Raw genomic sequence first — 20,060 nt, 5'->3', positions numbered from 1 at the left:
CCACTGAATATAATAATGTTCATATATGAAAATTACTAGACACTATAAATGCAGTCACTGCTTTTGGAGGTGGATGCTGCTGTTTGGGAACACAGTCATGTAACAATTATCCTGAAATACTTTGACGACAGACTTTGCTCAGGCGTTTCAGAACGACCTTAACAACATATCTGCTGTGAACGAGATCGGTCCGCTGCTAGTCAAGTTATTATGGCGTTATTTTACTGCCAAATGTTGAGAGTGCATTTTTGTAGCGCAAAAGTAGATTAACATATTGTGCGAGCGCGGTATAGGAATCGGGTGCATGGATGATTTATAAAAAAAAGAAAAAAAAACTAGTTTGTCTAATTGTTTGGTCAAACCCCTCTGAGCGATTTACCTAAAGAAGCAAACAAACAAAAAAGTATATGATTCTTAAAGTCCATGTGGCCATACATGTATCGTGTACTTGGGATGAAATATATAAATATATATATATATCTTCTGATTTAAGACAGATCTAGGGTCAGATGCACTATTCCTTAAATAGCCTACTTAAGATGCGGAGACCAAAATATAACACTATAACGAATTTATCATATTTGTGATAACATCACTACATTATATTCTATGGGTTTAATGCATTTGCAGACAGTGTCATTAACTATAAGTGTCATATAACTGTATATTCATTGTTTTAGAGGAGAGTGACACTGAATGTGTTGCTAATTTAAAGTGAGTTTTCATGAAAAGAAAATCTAACTAAAATAGGAACTGAAAACAAAACTCCCAATAAATGTCCAAACAGCGATTCTATCAGAGCACTTAGTGTGTTATGATATCATCGTTTACAATTATTTTTTCATTTGATGTTGTTTGATAGGAATTGTTTCTTACTATTGCCAACAACTGAGAATTTATTGCAATGATTTTAAATTCAGTTGAGATATCTGACATAATATGACATAACATTGAGCTTTTATATGAAGTCTTTAGAGCCATGGGCTGTTTTTTAGATAAATCGAGGGGTTTGACCAACCATAGTTGGACAGAGGTTATTTATATGTACAAATCATCCAAGCTCCTCATTTCTAGCCATTTCAAATATACATTTGATTAACATTGCTAAACATTATTAAACTGGAAATAAATGACAGATCCTTCTTTAATTGTCAAAATATTTCACAGAAAAGAACAAAATACAAACATAAAGATATAAAGTAAAACAAAGTATCCTACAATAACCAGTGTGTTAAAACAAAAATGAACAAAAAATCAAGGACAGGCCGTAATGAAGAAATCTGTTTCAAGATATTTTTTAAAAGTGCATAATTATAACTTTTGACAACGTTTAATTCAGGTGCGAAAATAATTAATCTTCATATATATATATATATTTATTTATTTATTTTGTCATTTAGCAGACGCTTTTATCCAAAGCGACTTACAAATGAGGACATAAGAAGCAATCAAAACCAACAAAAGAGCGACAACGTGCAAGTGCTATAACAAGTCTCAGTTAGCCTAACGCAGTACAGATAAATATTATTATTATTATTAATTTTTTTTTTTTTATTTTTTTATAAAAAGACATAGATAAAATAAAATTAGAATAGAGAGTGCTAGAGTTAGAGGGTCAAGTCAAGATGGAACAGATGAGTTTTTAGCCGTTTCTTGAAGATGGGTAAGGATTCGGCTGCTCTGATTGAGTTGGGCAGGTCATTCCACCAGATGGGAACAGTTCATGAAAAAGTCTGTGAAAGTGTTTTTGTGTGTCTTTGGGATGGTACAATGTCGTTCACTTGAAGAACGCAGGCTTCTAGAGGTCATATAAGTCTGAAGTAATGAATTTAGGTAAAGGGGTGCAGAGCCAGTGGTGGTTCTGTAGGCAAACATTAATGCCTTGAATTTAATGCGAGCAGCTATTGGTAGCCAGAGCAAATTGATGAACAGAGGTGTGACGTGCGTTCTTTTCGGCTCATTAAAGATTAATCTTGCAGCGGCATTTTGGATTAATTGTAGAGGTTTAATAGAATTGGCTGGAAGACCTGCCAAGAGAGCATTGCAATAGTCAAGTCTGGACAGAACAAGAGCCTGAACAAGGAGTTGTGTTGCATGTTCCGAGAGAAAGGGCCTGATCTTCTTAATATTATATAATGCAAATCTGCAGGACCGGGCAGTTTTAGCAATGTGGTCTGAGAAATTCAGCTTATCATCAATCACAACTCCAAGGTTTCTGGCTGTTTTTGAAGGAGTTATGGTAGATGAGCCTAACTGGAAGGTGAGATTGTGATGAAGCGATGGGTTAGCTGAAACCACAAGCAGTTCTGTCTTAGCTAGGTTGAGTTGAAGGTGATGGTCCATCATCCAGCAAGAAATGTCTGTTAGACACGCTGAGATGCAAGCAGCTATCGTCGGATCATCAGGATGGAATGAGAGGTAGAGTTGAGTGTCATCAGCATAGCAGTGATATGAAAAGCCGTGTTTCTGAATGACAGAACCTAGTGATGCCATGTAGACAGAAAAGAGAATTGGTCCAAGAACTGAGCCCTGAGGCACCCCAGTAGCTAGATGTTGCGACTTGGATACCTCACCTCTCCAAGATACTTTGAAGGACCTATCAGAGAGGTAAGACTCAAACCAATGGAGTGCGGTTCCTGAGATGCCCTTTCTCAATAGGGTTGACAAGAAGATCTGATGGTTGACCGTATCAAAAGCAGCAGACAGATCCAGCAAGATAAGTAATGAAGATTTGGAAGCCGCTTTTGCAAGTCTTAGGGCTTCAACAACAGAAAGCAAGGCAGTTTCGGTCGAATGCCCACTTCTGAAGCCAGATTGGTTACTGTCCAGGAGGTTGTTCTGTGTGAGAAAGCCAGAGACTTGGCTGAACACAACTCATTCAAGTGTTTTTGCAATGAAAGGAAGAAGGGAAACCGGTCTATAGTTCCCTAAAAGAGTTGGGTTAAGAGTGGGTGTTTTAAGAAGTGGAGTTATACGAGCCTGTTTAAATGCTGAGGGAAAAATTCCAGTGTGAAGGGATGTATTAACGATGTGAGTGAGTGCAGGTACAACTGCAGGAGAAATGGCTTGAAGGAGATGAGATGGAATAGGATCAAGCGGACAGGTAGTAGGATGACTGGAAAGGATGAGTTTAGAGACTTCTGCCTCAGAAAGTGGAGAGAAGGATGTGAACGAGTGTATGTTTGCTGGTAAGATATGTTTGATAGATTGTGGTGTGGAAAATTGTGCAGTGAGGTTTGTAATTTTATTAATGAAGAATGTGGCAAAGTCGTCAGCTGTTAGAGATGATGAAGGATGAGGAGGAGGAGGACAAAGGAGGGAGGAAAATGTTTTAAAGAGCATGCAAGAGTTAGGTGAATTGTTAATTTTGTCATCATAGTATGTACTTTTAGCAGTGGAAACATTAGCAGAGAAGTCAGAGAGGAGTGCGCAATATAAATTAAGGTCAGAAGGATTTCGTGATTTGCGCCATACCCTTTCTGCGGCCCTGAGTTTAGAAAGATGTTCGCAGAGAACATCAGATAGCCAAGGGGCAGAAGGGGTGGTACGGGCTGGCTTGGAAGATAAGGGGCAGAAACTTTTTAAACAAGACGTCAGAGTGGAACAGAAAGTATCGGTAGCACTGTTACCATCAAGAGAGGATAACTGTTTAGGGGGAGGAAGTGAAGATGAAACCATAGCAGATAGCCGGGAGGGTGAGAGTGAACGCAAGTTACGTCGAAAAGTGACATGTGGAGGGGTATGTGATGTGTCAGGAATCATGTTGAGGTTAAGAGTAAGGAGGAAGTGATCTGAGGTGTGTAGTGGAGTAACCAGCACATGATCAGTGGAGCAGTGTCGTGTGTAAATAAGGTCCAGTTGGTTCCCTGATTTGTGAGTAGCCATAGTTAGCACTCTCTTGAGATCAAAAGAGGCAAGCAGAGTGTGGAAGTCTGCAGCCTGAGGTTTATCTAGGTGGATGTTGAAGTCTCCAAGTAAGACAAAGGGAGTACCATCCTCAGGAAAGTTTGAGAGCAATAAATCTAATTCTTCCACAAAGTTACCTAGTAATCCTGGAGGACGATAAACAACTACAAAATGGATTTTTAGAGGGTAGGTAATAGTAACTGAATGTGATTCAAAAGAGCTGTTGATATTCAGAGTACATGGTACAGGAGTACATTTCCAATTATTAGAGATGAGCAGACCAGTACCTCCACCTCTTCCAGTCAAACGGGGGGTGTGGGAAAAGGAGAAATTATTGGAGAGTGCTGCAGGTGTAACATTGTCTTCTGGTTTGATCCAGGTCTCTGTCAGGGCCACGAGGTTTAACCTTGAATGACTAGTAATGGAAGTAATGAAATCAGCTTTGTTGACAGCAGACTGACAATTCCAGAGACCAATAGAAAAAGAAAGTAATGTATTAGCAGACATAGGCAAAGTGCGCAGGCTGATAGGATTGCGCTGTCTACAGTGTGTGATGCGTGGTTTGTGAGTGGTAGTGATAGTATTGATCTGGAAACACATAGTATGAATTGGTTATAAAAACTTAAACAGAAGTGAAACAAGTAGTAGGAATAATATAGGATAATTAAAAGTTGATACTTATGTCCTCTGCCGGTGGAGTCGTACGGTAGAGTCGATGGTCTTTACACACGTGGAGGGCTTCACACGACGACTGCCGCGACCGCTGCCGCGGTATAATAACCTTTTTTAAACCCCTTCTAACAAATCACTATTACAATTCAGCTGGACCCACTTTCCTGTTTATCACTAAAAATGGCCAAGCAAGTGCACACACTGACAAGATACGCGATACAGTACGAGACCAAACAAGATTTCAGCAACTCTCAACACAGTAAACAAAATAAGCGTTTCCTAGCAACGGCAACTGCACTAAACACTAATGAGACAAGTAAATACACTTACGAGCTGTTTTTAACTTCCGCTGATAGACTGCTTCTCTTAAAGACTATTTCTTTACACTAGAGTAATAATCATAATAATAATAATAAACTTTATTTTCTATAGCGCCTTTAAATGAAGATCTCAAAGCACTTTACAACAACAGATAAAACCATACACAATAAAAAGATCAAAAACAAAAACACTACAAATAAAACAATATAAAAATAATACATTACTCTTTTGAGCAATACAAATGTTTACTTAAAAGCTACCCTAAAAAAATGAATTTTAAGGCGAGATTTAAAAGTGCTAAGAGTTTTAGCTTGCCTTATCTCAATAGGTAAAGTACACAATACATGTATGGCCACATGATCTTTAAGAATCATATACTTTTTTGTTTGTTGTTTGTTTGTTTAGATAAATCACTCAGAAGGGTTTGACCAAACAATTAGACAAACTAAGTTTTTATTTTTTTCGTTTTTTATAAATCATCCAAGCACCCGATTCCTAGCCATTTCTAATATACATCTGATATGACTAAATATGATTAAATTGTAGAGAAATTCCAGGATCAATTCACTCTTCACGTAGGCCTAGTATTTTCATCGGGTCAGTCCTAGAAAAATCTGATTGGTTGATAACTTTTGTTTAATCCAGGTGTGAAAATAATTAATATCTAGCGCAAGAGCATGGAGAGATGTGCGCGTGCACAGGACAGAGTTTGAGCGCGCACACTTGAGCGAGAGGAGAGACACGTTTTAAGTGCGCGCACTCTCTCTGTGCTTTTAAGAGCGCGCATCCGTTTTTGTGTGAGAGCAAAGGAAATGCGTGTGCGAGCAGGGAGATTCGTGCTCGTGCATTATATTAATCTACTTTCGCGCTACAAAAATGCGCTCTCAACATTTGGCAGTAAAATAACGCCATAGTTATGCCGTCTCGTAGAGCAATGTCACATGACTTCTTCGATGCGCATGCAGGAATTTCCATTGTAGATGGAAACAGTTACAGACAATGGAAGTAAAATAAAAATATGATAAAGGATAAAAAAAGGTAAAACAAAAATACAGTACACCGCTATGTCTGCATCTACAGCTCTGTGTCTCACAGTCTGAAGCAGGAACACAGGGTTAAATTAGTGCAGAAGTGACCCATGTCTACAAACTTCTTGTGCAAGTCTCTCGTCTGTCCAGATGCAGCAGGATATCACCCCTCGGACCCTGCGTTTGCTCAATCCGCCACATGATCATGACATCGCAAACATGAGCTCATTGTCACTCTGCATGTTTCAGTGGGACAGTAGATGTTAGGAAAAGATCATGAAGACAAATGATGTGAATGTGTTTGTCTTGCACAGGGAACCCTACAGAAGTTCCTGGACGATCTGTTTCAAGCCATCCTCAGCATTCCTCCAGAGAGACCACCGCTAGCTATCAAATACTTCTTTGACTTTCTAGAAGAACAGGCGGACAAGCGCGGCATAACTGACCCCGACACGTTACACATCTGGAAGACTAACAGGTATGGATACACTGAACCATGAGCCGTTTTAAACTTCCCGCTGTCATTCTGCACAGTCCATCACTTCATGCTTCATGGAAATGTAATAACTTGCGCCGCCGCTGTCAATTAATTGCTGATCGCTAAGGTCACTTACTGTTCAAGCCCTTGCAACCAAATACATGTCAGGCAGAGGCACTTTTTACCATCCATTCAGATCCCACATTACAGAGGTTAAAGGGGTTTGCTGTTGACTACAGTGATCTACAGTGAGAATGATACGAGCTTCTCTGTGTGTCTCTCTGCAGTTTGCCTCTGCGCTTCTGGGTCAATATCCTGAAGAACCCTCAGTTTGTCTTTGATATCGATAAGACGGATCACATGGATGCGTGTCTGTCTGTCATCGCTCAGGCTTTCATTGACGCCTGCTCACTCTCTGACCTGCAGCTGGGCAAAGTAAGAACACACACACATTGGGTTTCCATGTTTTATGGGTTCATTCCACAGGCGTAATGTTGTTTTTTTGCTGTACAAACTGTTTTCTATCCTCTTTAACCCTACACCTAAACCTACCTCTCACACACAACTACAGGCACTGATACAGTCTCAAAACACTTCATTCTGTGTGATTTATAAGCTTCTGTCCTCGTGGGGAACAAAAAAATGTCCCCACATAGTCAATATCTACTGGTATTACTGTCCATGTGGAGGTATTTGGTTCTCATAATGTAAGGAATACCAATACACACACACACACACACACACACACACAGGCACATCTCATCACACTTTCTATGTGTTTCTGTATGGCTGAACGAATATAAACATGTTTCTGTCCACATATGGAAATGGCAGCATTCGTCACAGGAGCATCTCTTCATGTGACATCAGAAGAATAAAGTGAAGTAAACTCTTTAAATGAGCAGTGCAAGAGAATGAGGGAATGACCTTTGTGGTCAGATTCTCTCGTACTGTAGTTTCTGCCATTCATGTCTGAAGGTGTAGTCACCTTTGCAAGCAAAAACAGGTCCATTGTGTATTGTCAAGTATGAAGCACAGCTCACACAGAAGTCACTTTCAAACCAAGCAGCTATTTGGTGGTCAGCACAGCGGCCAAACTGAAAATGAACGAAATCTGCATGGGGATGCTTTTCACCCTCACGCTGAACTCCCAATCACTCAGATTCCTATTGGATTCTATCACATGCAGAATTTTGCAGAGCAATGTGAGCGCTTCTCAAGGATTAAACCAGACAGGAAGTAGAGAGGAGAAATGTAGAGAACAGGTCACATACATTTTCAGCTCAACCAGTTATCTGTTCAAACCTGTGTGAATTTAGCAAAAATTAATATAGACTGAACCTAAAAAAAAAGACTGCAGCAGGTTTGATTTGTATATATTTGCTGATAGATGATAAATGCAGATGATAAATCTCTAACTGCTCTTAAAAGAGTCTTGATCATTAATGACACATTATAATCTCTCCCATCACAAACAAAACACAGGAAATCATTGGAGCAAATCATACAGCGTTGTACACATTCTGCATCTGATCGATTGCTTTCTTTATTACAGGATTCTCCCACCAATAAGCTGCTGTATGCCAAAGAGATCCCAGAGTATAAGAAGAGAGTGCAGTGTTACTACAAGCAGATTCAAGAGATGGCGCCGCTGAGCGAGCAGGAGATGAACGCTCACCTGGCCGAGGAGTCGCGGGTGAGCCGAGCGCACACTTCTGATTACCAGATGATATAAACAATCACACAGTTGAGATTTGCTTTGTAGTATTGCATATATCGCGTGAGTGTACTGTATGTAAGATTGGATATACTTATAGTAGCTGTACATGTTCTTAATTATTCATTCTAATCACTGCATTATACATTTGAAATATGCCAGAATGCAAAAATATCATATACATATGAAATATATACATTTGTATGCTAACAAAGAATTTCTGAATGGTTTTGCTGCAGAGATACAGGAATGAGTTCAACACTAACTTGGCCGTAATGGAAGTCTACAAGTATGCCAAGAGATATCGCAATCAGGTGAGTCCTTCCTCAAGTAAATTCACCTTTATTTATATAGTTCTTTTAACAATACAGATTGTGTCAAAGCACTTAACAGTATCAAATTGGAGGATAGAGTGTCAGTAATGTATAATAATAAGATTAAACACTCAATTTTCAGTTAAAGGCATTTCATTATTGAATCCAGAGATGTCATTGTCTAGATTAGTTTAGTGTAAATAGTATCTGTGAAATCAAATTGATGATAATCACTAGAAATTAAGTGTCCCCAACTGAGCAAGCCAGAGGCGACAGCAGCAAGGAACCAAAACTCCCTCTGTGACAGAATGGAGAAAAAACCTTGGGAGAAACCAGACTCAGTCGGGGGCCAGTTCTCCTCTGGCCAGGAGATAATTGCTTATTTATGGTTTACTTATTGTTTTAATTAAAATTTTAAATGTATAAATGTATTTATTTCTATTTTATATTGTTGCAATTTCTAACAATAATAGTATTATGTAGTTAGGTAATTTATTATATTTTTAGTTATTTTCTTTTATTTTTAGTTTTATTGTATTTTAAGTCGAGGTCTTCACTGGGGATATGTCCCTGGTGTCCAGGTGTCCGGCCTCCACCGACGATCAGGGAGACATCATCTCCCGGTGCCGATCCACCATCTGATCCGGACACGGACTGAGAAACAGAATAAGAAAGAAACAGACAAATATTAAAGTAGATGCCATTCTTCTTACGATGTAATGAGTACATCGGGTGTTATGGGGAGTGTTCCCGGTTCCGGTTGACCTAATTAATGCAGCCTAACAATCCTTTAACGGATTTGAATAATAGAAGTGTATTAGTGTGTTATGTGTAAGCCAGGTTAAAGAAATGTGTCTTTAATCTAGATTTAAACTGACAGAGTGTGTCTGCCTTCAGAACAGTATTAGGTAGATTGTTCCAGAGTTTGGGCGCTAAATAGGAAAAGGATCTGCCGCCCGCAGTCGATTTTGATATTCTAGGTATTATCAAATGATTCAAGATTCTAGATTCAAGACTCTTATTTGTCACATACACAATTATTATATACAGAGTATAACCAGCAGTGAAATGTAGGTCAGGTCCGCTCCAAGGACAGTGCAATTATATAGAATACAAAACACTGAATGTACATACATATTAAGAAAAAGAAAAGTAGAAAAAATAAAAAGAATAAAATAAAATAAAAGATAAAAATATAAATATAAATGTGCAGGTCAGTATGTTTTTACTGTATAGTCGCAATGCTATATTAAGTCACATTTAATAAAAAACACTGATGAAAGAGAATATACCCCCACTTTATTGATATTTAAATAGTATATGTTTATGTTGAACTTTATTCTTGAACAGATGGCCCTGTATTAAGCAGTATATAAAAAGTGTTTCTGTTGCTCATGAAAACATTTCTGAAACGTCCGTGCATTTTATAAATATTGCATGTTGTTCACTTCATCTGTGAGAGCATCACTACCGGGAGCAGAAAGAGTCCGACTTCACGTCTCCGCTTTCAATTCCGCCCCCGGCGACCACGTCGAACACACCTTATCCTAGCCCCAAAACTAGTCTGTTACAGTAGCCACGCCCCAAACTCAACAATCTACAGTGGCCACGCCCCAGACTCAGTCTGTTACAGTAGCCACGCCCCAAACTCAACAATCTACAGTGGCCACGACCCAGACTCAGTCTGTTACAGTAGCCACGCCCCAAACTCAACAATCTACAGTAGCCACGCCCCAAACTCAACAAAATCAACAATCCTGTGACAGTAGCCATGCCCCAAACCCTGTCTGCTACAGTGGCAAACGGTGAAACTGTTTGCACTACAAACCAAGGGGGAAGTCGTGGCCTAATGGTTAGAGAGTCGGACTTGTAATCCGAAGGTTGCGGGTTCGAGTCTCCGGCCGGCAGGAATTGTAGGTGGGGGGAGTGAATGTTCAGCGCTCTCTCCACCCTCAATACCACGACTGAGGTGCCCTTGAGCAAGGCACCGAACCCCCAACTGCTCCCCGGGCGCTGCAGCAAAAAATGGCTGCCCACTGCTCCGGGTGTGTGTTCACGGTGTGTGTGTGTGTGTTCACTGCTGTGTGTGTGCACGTTGGATGGGTTAAATGCAGAGCACGAATTCCGAGTATGGGTCACCATACTTGGCTGAATGTCACTTCACTCACTTCACTCAATGTGTTCATAATAAAGATGATACATTAAAATAAAAAGGTAAGACACACCAATTTGCAATATCAAGCAGCAAAACGAGCTGATTTGTACAGCTAAAAATAGCTGGACACGGATGACACCGGAAGCCAATCCCATAAAAAATTACAAATAGCCACGCTCGCTCTTACGGCAAGATTGAGGTGGATATAAAGTGTGCACTGGATACAGCAAGCTGAAATTCTGCAGTTTTAGTACTTGGCTCAAGTCCAAGACCATGTTTGCAGAAGAGTTTTACTTTGGCCTGAACTTGAATGAGCCGGTCTCAACCAGTCATAGAAGATATGGTCTGTACTGGAGTACTACAGCACTGCAGTTCTGAATGCTTTAGCTGCTGTATTTTAAAGCAAGTAAACTAGAATATAGAAATGATTTTGTGATCTTTTGCTGTGTTTGAAGTTGAGGTTGAACGTCTCTGATGACATTTAATGATTTAAAAAATTTTTTTTTAAGATATCACTTTTATTGTGTCAGCCCTATGTCCCAGGTGAAAAATAAGTACACTTCCATAATGTACTTAAAGTGCTCTATTTTCACGCACTAATTGTGTACTTAATATACTAAAAATTATCCTTTAGTACTTCTTAAGATCATAAAAGTGTACTCAACTGTGCAATTTTGAGACACCATATTAACTAAAATGCACATTTAACATACTATCTTTGTATTTAAAAAGTGTATTACCACTTGTAGTACACTTGAACCCATCCTTCATTCATTAGTACACTCGAGTGTACTACAAGTGGTAGCTAAATACATTTTTTAAATACAAAGATTGTATTTTAAATGTGCATTTTATTTCATATTCATGGTGTCTCAAAATAGCACAGTTTAGTAAACTTAGATGATCTTAAGTTTATCTTAAGAAGTACTAAAGGATCATTTTTAGTGCACTTGTTTTTCACCTGGGGTTACAAAATGTTCCATTGATTTGTTCAGTGAAAGCAGTGTGAACAGACTCACAGAGACTCATGCATGTTCGAATCATCTCCTCTAACTGATGTCAGAATGCTTCTGTATGCTTGTGTGTGTTTCAGGTGGTGAGCGCGCTGGACTCGAGCCCGACGGCTCGACGCACTCAGCTGCAGCACAAGTTTGAGCAGGTCATTGCGCTGATGGAAGACAACATCTATGAGTGCAGCAGTGAGGCCTGAGCCCACATTCGTTCCCCTGACCATCACCTCAAAGGACAGAAGCCCTGACGTCTGTATCTGATCAAAACTGTCCCACATTTACTGAATCAATATGGATAATCAAGTGAAGAAGTGAGGGGGAAACGTCTATAATGTTTCACCGCTTGTTCTTTCTGTGATGAGTTTGTTGGTTTTCAGTCGCTATAGTATTCAACTATTGACTTTGAACTAGGAGTTTGTTTAATTGTGGACTCCAGGGTCCTGAGGCCCTGCAGTCATGTGATGCACTGACCCCACACTCGGGGAGAGCCAATTATGCACTGGATTATACAAAACTTTCTCCATAGCAATATTTATAGCTGTATGATTATTTCATAGTGTTATGTGAATAACATTTCTGATGGGATGCCTGCGCTGTTCAACGGCAGTCCATTTTAATTCCACGAGGCCTTGGACTTCAAGTTACTATATGATAAACATATAATAGGCTTGAATGAGACTGTTGCATTTGTATTCATTTTATTTGAAGGGTTTGGGTCTTTCTTGAATGGGTCCAAACCAAAGCGTGTGCATAATTTTTGTAGATATTCTGCTGGAAATGTTGAATCTTTTTGGAGAAAGAGGGACATTTTATCAATAAATACAATCTTTACTAAAACATTGTGTAACGTCCCGGTTCTCTTTGTCACATCCATGTACATTTTAGTAAAAACAAATTTGTTTTACATGATCCTTTATTTCTGCTTTGCCTCAAAATTTTGTAATCTGCAGGCAAATTCATGTCTTTACACATTTACATATTCAATCATAATTCTTCCACTGACAACATTTACATCTAAATGTTCAGAGAATTGTTCTGCTGGGTGTGTGGTGAATCTCCTGAGGTCTCCTCTGGCTTCAGCACTCAGTCTCGCATCTTGTCAACATCAAACTTTATAAAGAAACAGCACATGGACTCAGAACATAAGCCTACAAAAGGTTAACTGGTAAAAATAAGAACTTTACAAAATCGTAACTGACCATAGCTAAATATTCATCTAATAGCTGGATTCTCAGGCAGAACCAATGGAGCAGCTGTTGAGATAAATCCATAGAGATGCCATAAAGTTACTAAACACATCAAGTATTTTCCATGTAAATACACAATCACATGCAGTACATACACTATAACTATAGAGATCTGGTTGGCCAGTTTTAGCAAAACGTGAGATTCAAGGGCAGAAATGAGTGAAGTAGTAGATGTAGTTGTCGGCTGGATAAGTGGAAGCCGAGTAGATGTGGAGTGACATTTGGCCAGTAGGAGGCTTCTGGGTGGATTTGTCCAGCTGTCGGTCAGGTGGGAGCCACCTGACTGGACGAGACCACTGAGGACTGAGTCTTACTGGAGGCCGTCATGCTGGTCTCCTCCTCACCAAACGGGTTCTTTCCACAGCAGACCGTAGTGAGCATGCAGTTCCTGAACTGGACCAATGTAAACACATTCAGGATTATATACAGCAGATGTCAGTTCCAAACCTGCCTGCTGTAGTTAAAATTGTTAGGTAAAATGATAAGTAATAAGGCTATGAAGTTTAACCATTCAGTTTAACCATTCAACTTTTGACAGGCACAGCCCTAATGTTCCCTCTTTTAGATTTTAATAACAAACTATATCAGTTCAGCCAGTTAGTCTTAGTATACTGAATCTGTGATAGGCATGTAGTTTGTAATTTGGTGGATGGCACAGTTCTATCTGCTCTCCTTCTCTTCAGTGTTGTTGATAATGTATGAGTGAGTCATTGAATTATTCACTCAACACTTTTATTCAAAAACACTGATTCATTCTGGAATGAAAGAGCACCTTTGTGTGTTGCTTGAATACACAAACCAGTTCTAAAGAAAGACACAGTTAGTGTAGTATACTTGTTAGTTAGTATACTTAGTACATGATTTAGAACTGTCTCACCTGTCTGTTGAGAATGATGTAGATGACAGGGTTGTAAAGCGCTGCACTCTTAGCAAAGAAAGCAGGTATCGTCATGACTACAGGACCAAACTCCGTCCCCTGATTAGCAAAGATGTACCAGGCCACGCTGGCATACGGCACCCAGCATACTAAGAACGCGATCACCATGACAACCACCATACGTGTCACTTCCCGTTCGGCCCTCTGGGTCGTCTGTGAATCCTGCTGCTGAGCAGCGGCCTGACAACAGAAAACACATGACAGGTTCTGTATTTGGTACATCTAAACATTGTCACATTCTTTACTTGCATAATAAAAAAAGAAAAAAAGAAAAAGAAAACACATGACAGAAAAAAATTTGTACAATATGTGCTGTTCGTGGTCCTGGATGCTGATTGGTTCAGTGGTCCAGCTGTGTTGACAATATAGCCGCTCATCACTGCACAACACTAATAGAGGTCAGCTATTAACCTGACATGTCAGGAAGTAGATCGTGTGTCCTTTGTGCAGTAACTGCTTTAAAAAGCACTAAGTCTGTGCTTATTGGTTATATATGAATTGTTAATTTAAAGGGATAGTTTACCCAAAAAGTAAAAATCTGCATTCTTTTGTCCATACGGTGGCCTGCAAACCAAAACTGTCTGGTTATCAACATTCTTCACAATATCTTCTGTGTTCTACAGAAAACAGAAATACGTGTTTGTGTGTGTGTCTTACCGCACGGACAGTGCAGAGAAGGCGACTATAGCAGAAGAATATGATGAGCAGTGGGATGGAGAAGTGCAGGATGAACATGTAGATAACAAACGAGGTGTTGTTGATCTCAGGTTTGGGAGTGTAGTAATCTATTCCACAGGAGCACTGCATTCCCTCTGGAATATACCTGCACACAGTCACATGACCAACAAACCTCCAGTCAGGACATCAGCAGCAGTTCATGAGCTCATTGTCCTGTCAGTGACTGCTCAGCTTCACACTTCACTGTTGTGGGGAATTCAGTTGACAGTTGAGTGGATAAAGCTGTGTGTTTTGCTGAAGACTGTGATGGAGTACCTGGACCAGCCCAGCAGGGGCGGCACGCAGCAGGTGAGGGCCATGACCCAAGTGAAGCCCACTCCCACGATGGCGTGCTTCTCTCCGAAACGAAACGTTGTCATTGGCTTACACACCACAATATAACGCTCGACAGCCAAAACCACCAGAGACCACAGTGCGATCTCACCTGACAAACACAGAGAAGCTCTCCATCACTTCAGTTCCAAACTTGATCTCCTCTTAGTCCACTTTAGAGATGGCAGAGAGGATAGCTTACATTTTAAGATGATATAAGCAGGTGAGATTTGCTATATTGTACATATCGCTTTGTGTGAGTATATATATGTGTCGGTTTTACATATAATAGTTGTGAGGTCAGTAATTCAAGTTTTGCAGTGATATTGGGGATTATGAAATCTGTATTGTTCTGGTTTCAATGTTTTGGTGTCATGATAAACCTGTTTCAGTCAGAATGCAGAATTACTATAAACTTATGTATATCACTGTCAATATAAAAAAAAAAAAAATACAAATCATGGTTTAAGATGTTGGTCATATCACTCAAACTCAAAAAGTTCCACTGAGTGGAATGCCTTAATACTTTATCTGTAGTCCCCTAGCATTCAACCCCCAAAAAATAAAAAAATAAATCTTACGATGACCGCCAGTATGAGAGATGCCTGTAGTGTACGTCATCAACATCTTTGTCTTCTGGATCTGTTTGTTTGTGTATGTGAAGGCGACAATTGTGGAGGAACACCCAGCCAAGTGTTTCATGATGTGTGTGTCTCTATATCCGCAATACTGACACCTGAGGACACACACAACTTGTGTGTTATGTATTTGGGTAAGGAGCATGCATGTTCAGTTCTTCAGGGGGCTGATTGCACTCATTGTGAGACACTTTTTGTGTTGTATTCATAAGACTGACTGAAAGAGACAGGTAAGAAGATTTTGTCTCTTTGTTCTCGCCTGAGGGATAGCACTTAACGTTTGCATAAGCATGTTTGGCTCTTGAGAGAGTTGAAAGCACTCTGGAGACTGTTCTTGTGCACCCCATGGCTCGGTCCCACGGCCATCAGAGAGAAATAAAGAGCGGCAGACAGGTCCAATCACAGAGATGGTGGGTGGAGTACAAGGAGAGTCTGACGGGATTTGTTTCCCTTTAAGGCCCCATTCTGTAACATCCATTACAACTGTATAATATGTGAAGCAGTACTTGAAACTGTAAATGCAAGAACATTCCAAGTCATGCATGAATTGAGGATGTCTCCAGCTAAGATGGTGTCCCTCATATTTTATCAGGCTAGTCGACTGTTCAAGGTTGAGCTGCCTCCCCCAGATGTTGGGATCTATTAGGCAGGTGGCTCCCTTTGTCACCAAGTCTAGACAGTGGCATCAAGTATGAGTAGCTCCCCGTAAGCCCTCCTTGATAAGCTGTCTTTAGGGTCGAGGATAGATAGGCCTCCTAGAGGGCCATCATGTTGAGGCCACCACTCTCTAGAGCTCTGCCTAGATAGCAGTATTAAGTTTTGTATGGCTCTCTGTGAAGCTGTCCTGACCATCGGATATAGCTAGGCCTCCTCTCACTTTAGAGAGTCATTTGTTAAGCCTCCATTCACTACAGAAAGTCATCCTGTTGAGCTCCACTTGCCTGAGCTCCACCTGGGTATTACTGTCATGTTGCTAGGTCCTCAATGATAAGGTCCTCTTAACAGGCGTAGGATATAGCTAGGGTGCCTCTCGCTTGAGACAGTAGTTATGCTAGGCCTCCATCCTCTGAGCTCTGCTAGAGGCTAAGTTGCTGACACTCTGCTATACAAGTGCTGCCTCCTTGGCTGCCTTTGATGTGGAATGTTGTTAGGCCTCCCCTTGCTATAGAGAGTCATCCTGCTGAGGCTTCTGCTTTCTAGAGCACCACTGGGATAACACTTTGAGTCTGTAAGTCTCCTTGGAAAGTTGTCCCAAGTGTAGGGCGTAGTTAGATCTCTCACTTTAGAGAGTCATTATGCAGAGGCCTCCATCCTTAAACCTCACCCAGGCAGTAGTGCCAGTTTGTTATGCTCTCTGTGAGCCTCCTTAGCTGCTGCCTTTACAGAGTGGAGTGTTGTCCCACTCCTTGGAGCTCCGCCTGGGCAGCAGTATCAAGTTTTTAGGCTCTCTGTAAAGGTAGTTGGCCTTCTCACTTTAGAGAGTGGTTCTGCTGAGGCTTCTGCTCCCCAGAGCTCCACTGGGATAGCAGTGCTGAGTTGTTAGGCTTTCTATGAAAGCCTTGGGAAGTTGCCCTGAGCTTGGGTTTGAATCAGATCTCCCTAAGTATAGTGACAGACAAGGGAATTAACTTGCTTCCCTGTGCCAGTATCATCTAGCAAAGAAGGCTAATGTTACCAGACCTTTGAGGAAGGTGTAAAAGCCGGGACTTTCCTTGCATAGGGTGTAAAGCTTAGGGAGTGGCCATAGGGAATACTGTCAGTTCTGATGGTGAAGACCTAATAGGGGATTGCTGACTCCAGCAGATAAAACCGTTGAGTGTGTGTCACAGCCAATCTGGCAGCCAATCCCCTCAGCATGGCATATTGAGTATTTGTTCCCCATAGAGGTCTTCTCAGATGCAGTGCTAGTTCCACTTGAAAGGGAACGTCTCAGGTTATGCATGTAACCATGGTTCCCTGAGAGGGGCCTGTCTGTTTATGTCTCCTTCAGACAAATAAATTGATGACATACACTACAATCTTCTCTGACTGTCCAGTACAAATAAAATGTCAGCAATTAAGAAAATGTGTTACTACACTGATTGAACTGTAAGATTAGATTAATCCAGGATTAAACTGGGAGATGCTGCTTTACGAAAAAAAAGAAAAAAAAAAGGTGTAAGGTCATAATCTCTCATAAATCAAAAATTACTGTAATCCATTTGGATGGTTAATTTATAATTTTTTATATTTATATTACTTTTACTGTAAAAACACTGTAAAACAATAATTTTAACCCTACAGCAATTACTACCTACATTTATAATTAGTTTTTGCATTATATTAATCATAAGTTATTGTAGAGGTTGTAATGTGGGTTATGATCTTGATAATATTATCACAATGCAAAATCCAAAAGAAAACAACTATATACATATTTAACATTTTAAGGCCCCTAAATAAAAAAAATCTAACTTACAATTTACTATACATTACTATACATTTGACTGTAATACATTAAAACACCTATAATAGTTATGAGAACAATGATAATTACAAAAATAAATAAAAGACAAGGATAAAACATCAAGATTTGCATGAAAAAAATGTGAAACAAAATTGTCATGAAAATAATGTGAAAAACAATATGCTTGGTTTTTGAGTGAAATGTGATCATGACAATTTTTGTGAGAATCACCCAAATTTGACACCAGTCTTTATTAGCACAGCAATACCCACACTGTGCTTCTGATTGCTATCTGATGAATATCTCGGTGTTTGTCTGCAGAGGTGAAGCACTCACCGCCCAGCGTGGCGAAGAAGCCTTCGATGTTGCAGCCGGTGACCCCCAGGACGAAGTAGCCGTGCAGGGCGGTGTAGAGGGTGACGGTGAAGCCGCCCACCACCATGAACAGGTCGGCCACGGCCAGATTGAGCAGGATGAAGTTGAGAGGCGTGCGTAGATTCTTGTGCTGCACGGTGACGTAGAGCGTGAGGAAGTTGATGGGGAAGGCAGTGCTGATGAGGAAGAGCATGTACGCCGCCAGCAGAGAGTACTTCCACGGCTCTGCCAGGTAGTACTGAGGCTCCTCAAACGGGCTGCGCACCAAACCCGTCTTGTTGGACATGGGCACGTAGAAGTTCGGACCTTCCGTTCCATTCATTTTTGGTTCACCAGTCAAGGGTCACAATGGAGAAAGTAGACAGACGAGCAAAAGAGTGAAGCTTCTCCTCAGCAGAAAGTGACTGAGAGTGAGATCTTCTCCGCGGGACGCATCTCTTATATGCCCCCCATGTGCTCAGATTAAGCGCAGATGAGAGATTACAGTGAGGTGCTGCAATTTGGAGGAATGGAGTTACAGGCAGATTGGGGTCAGAGAGGCCTGATAATCCACAAGGTTAGACGGCCGTAGGACAAGAGCAACAGCAACCAACCCCGCAACTTAATGAATATGTCTCTATAAGGGCCAATTCACAAAATCCAACAAAAACCACAAGCGCGGTCATTGGGTTTTTATTGGGTCAGTGTTTTGTTCCCCAACATATGAAATCCATCTGCACGTTTGATGGTGTGTGTTGTTTCATGGGTCTTTATCCAGAACTAGACCTCAGACAGCTGCTCTGATGAAGCCCAGCCACACACTTCAACTTTGTAACACTTGATTACTTACACAATGACAAAAACAATGAGTATTGCTGAAATAATGCTGGATGGAAAGAGAGAGCAGTGTGGGACAGAGTTCATTTATTAACCATCAAACAGTAACAACCTGACAAAACATCACCGCTGTTACCTGCTCAGGTAATGTGCTACTGGTTCACACTGATGATGTCACTTCCTAAAGCAGGAGGAAACTGGCTTTTGTTAGTTAAAATGACATTGAGAACAAAAAATCCCCCCAAAACTATAGAGTGGTTCTGTAATCAAACAATATTCCAAAGAAAACATTACTAACTAAAATTTCTTAAATATTCAATGGGGACATGGCAAAAATATTTACTCAGACCCACTCAGAGGTTGTGAAATTACACGAAATATACTCATATAGTTCACTTAATTGTAAAAACCAGTACGAGTTCCATCTTTTAAAAATAATATATGAAGACACTGAGCATGGGCACACAGTTGAACCGTGTGGCGGATCAGAGGTAAAAAACGATATAAATACTGTTCAGTTTCTTACACAGATTGATCGTTTCGTGTCTTTAGATCTCAATGTATCACAAGCCGCAGGGTTTAATTTGGTTTTGTCTGTGTATGTTTTTTTTTCTCTCCAAGCCGTGAGTCCCATTGACTGCCATTATATGACTGACAGACTGCAACGGTTTGAGTTAAAAATCTTCATTTGTGTTCTACTGAAGAAACAAAGTCACCTACATCTTGGATGCCCTGGGGGTAAGCAGATAAACATCATATTTTCATTTTTGGGTGAACTATCCCTTTACCATCAACACTCAGTTACATCACTGTGTGCTTTTGGGCCTTTTCCTTCTCACTGTTCTCATTATTTGTGTGTAAATGTATGTCTGTAATTTAATGTTACCAATGTATTTGCAATGTTTGTTTTTTTTAATCATGAAAATAAAGCCATTTGAATCTGACTGTGA

At 40.3% G+C, this 20,060-nt stretch overlaps 2 protein-coding genes across 2 annotated transcripts in view; one reads left to right on the top strand and one right to left on the bottom strand.

The window, feature by feature from the left end:
- LOC306849729 (plexin-D1-like) overlaps window positions 1–12,443 on the top strand; it is an 85,974-nt gene extending 73,531 nt beyond the window's left edge. Inside the window, exons 32-36 of the mRNA XM_079384992.1 lie at window positions 6,242–6,405; window positions 6,693–6,840; window positions 7,961–8,101; window positions 8,362–8,436; window positions 11,685–12,443. Coding sequence (XP_079241118.1) covers window positions 6,242–6,405; window positions 6,693–6,840; window positions 7,961–8,101; window positions 8,362–8,436; window positions 11,685–11,801 — 645 coding nt within the window. The 3' untranslated portion in view covers window positions 11,802–12,443. The remainder of the gene's footprint in view (window positions 1–6,241; window positions 6,406–6,692; window positions 6,841–7,960; window positions 8,102–8,361; window positions 8,437–11,684) is intronic.
- Window positions 12,444–12,504: 61 nt separating this feature from the next.
- On the bottom strand, window positions 12,505–19,166 carry LOC306849517 (rhodopsin-like). Its single transcript, XM_079384608.1, has 5 exons — window positions 18,256–19,166; window positions 14,779–14,947; window positions 14,443–14,608; window positions 13,726–13,965; window positions 12,505–13,241 (listed from the first exon to the last, which is right to left on the bottom strand). The coding sequence occupies exons 1-5, from the start codon at window positions 18,614–18,616 to the stop codon at window positions 13,113–13,115; spliced, it is 1,065 nt and encodes a 354-aa protein (XP_079240734.1). The 5' UTR covers window positions 18,617–19,166; the 3' UTR covers window positions 12,505–13,112.
- Window positions 19,167–20,060: the final 894 nt, after the last annotated feature.

Source organism: Barbus barbus, assembly GCF_936440315.1.
Source record: "Barbus barbus genome assembly, chromosome: 29".
NCBI lineage: Eukaryota > Metazoa > Chordata > Actinopteri > Cypriniformes > Cyprinidae > Barbus > Barbus barbus.
This window is presented reverse-complemented; position numbering and strand designations above follow the sequence as displayed.

Coding starts and splice junctions, on each gene's coding strand:
- LOC306849517 (XM_079384608.1), bottom strand. CDS start 18,616: ATGAATGGAACGGAAGGTCCGAACTTCTACGTGCCCATGTCCAACAAG. Junction 14,609..14,778: donor CCCCTGCTGGGCTGGTCCAG/GTACTCCATCAC, acceptor GACTGTGTGCAG/GTATATTCCAGAGGGAATGC. Junction 13,966..14,442: donor TTCTCTGCACTGTCCGTGCG/GTAAGACACACA, acceptor TTCTGTTGTCAG/GCCGCTGCTCAGCAGCAGGA.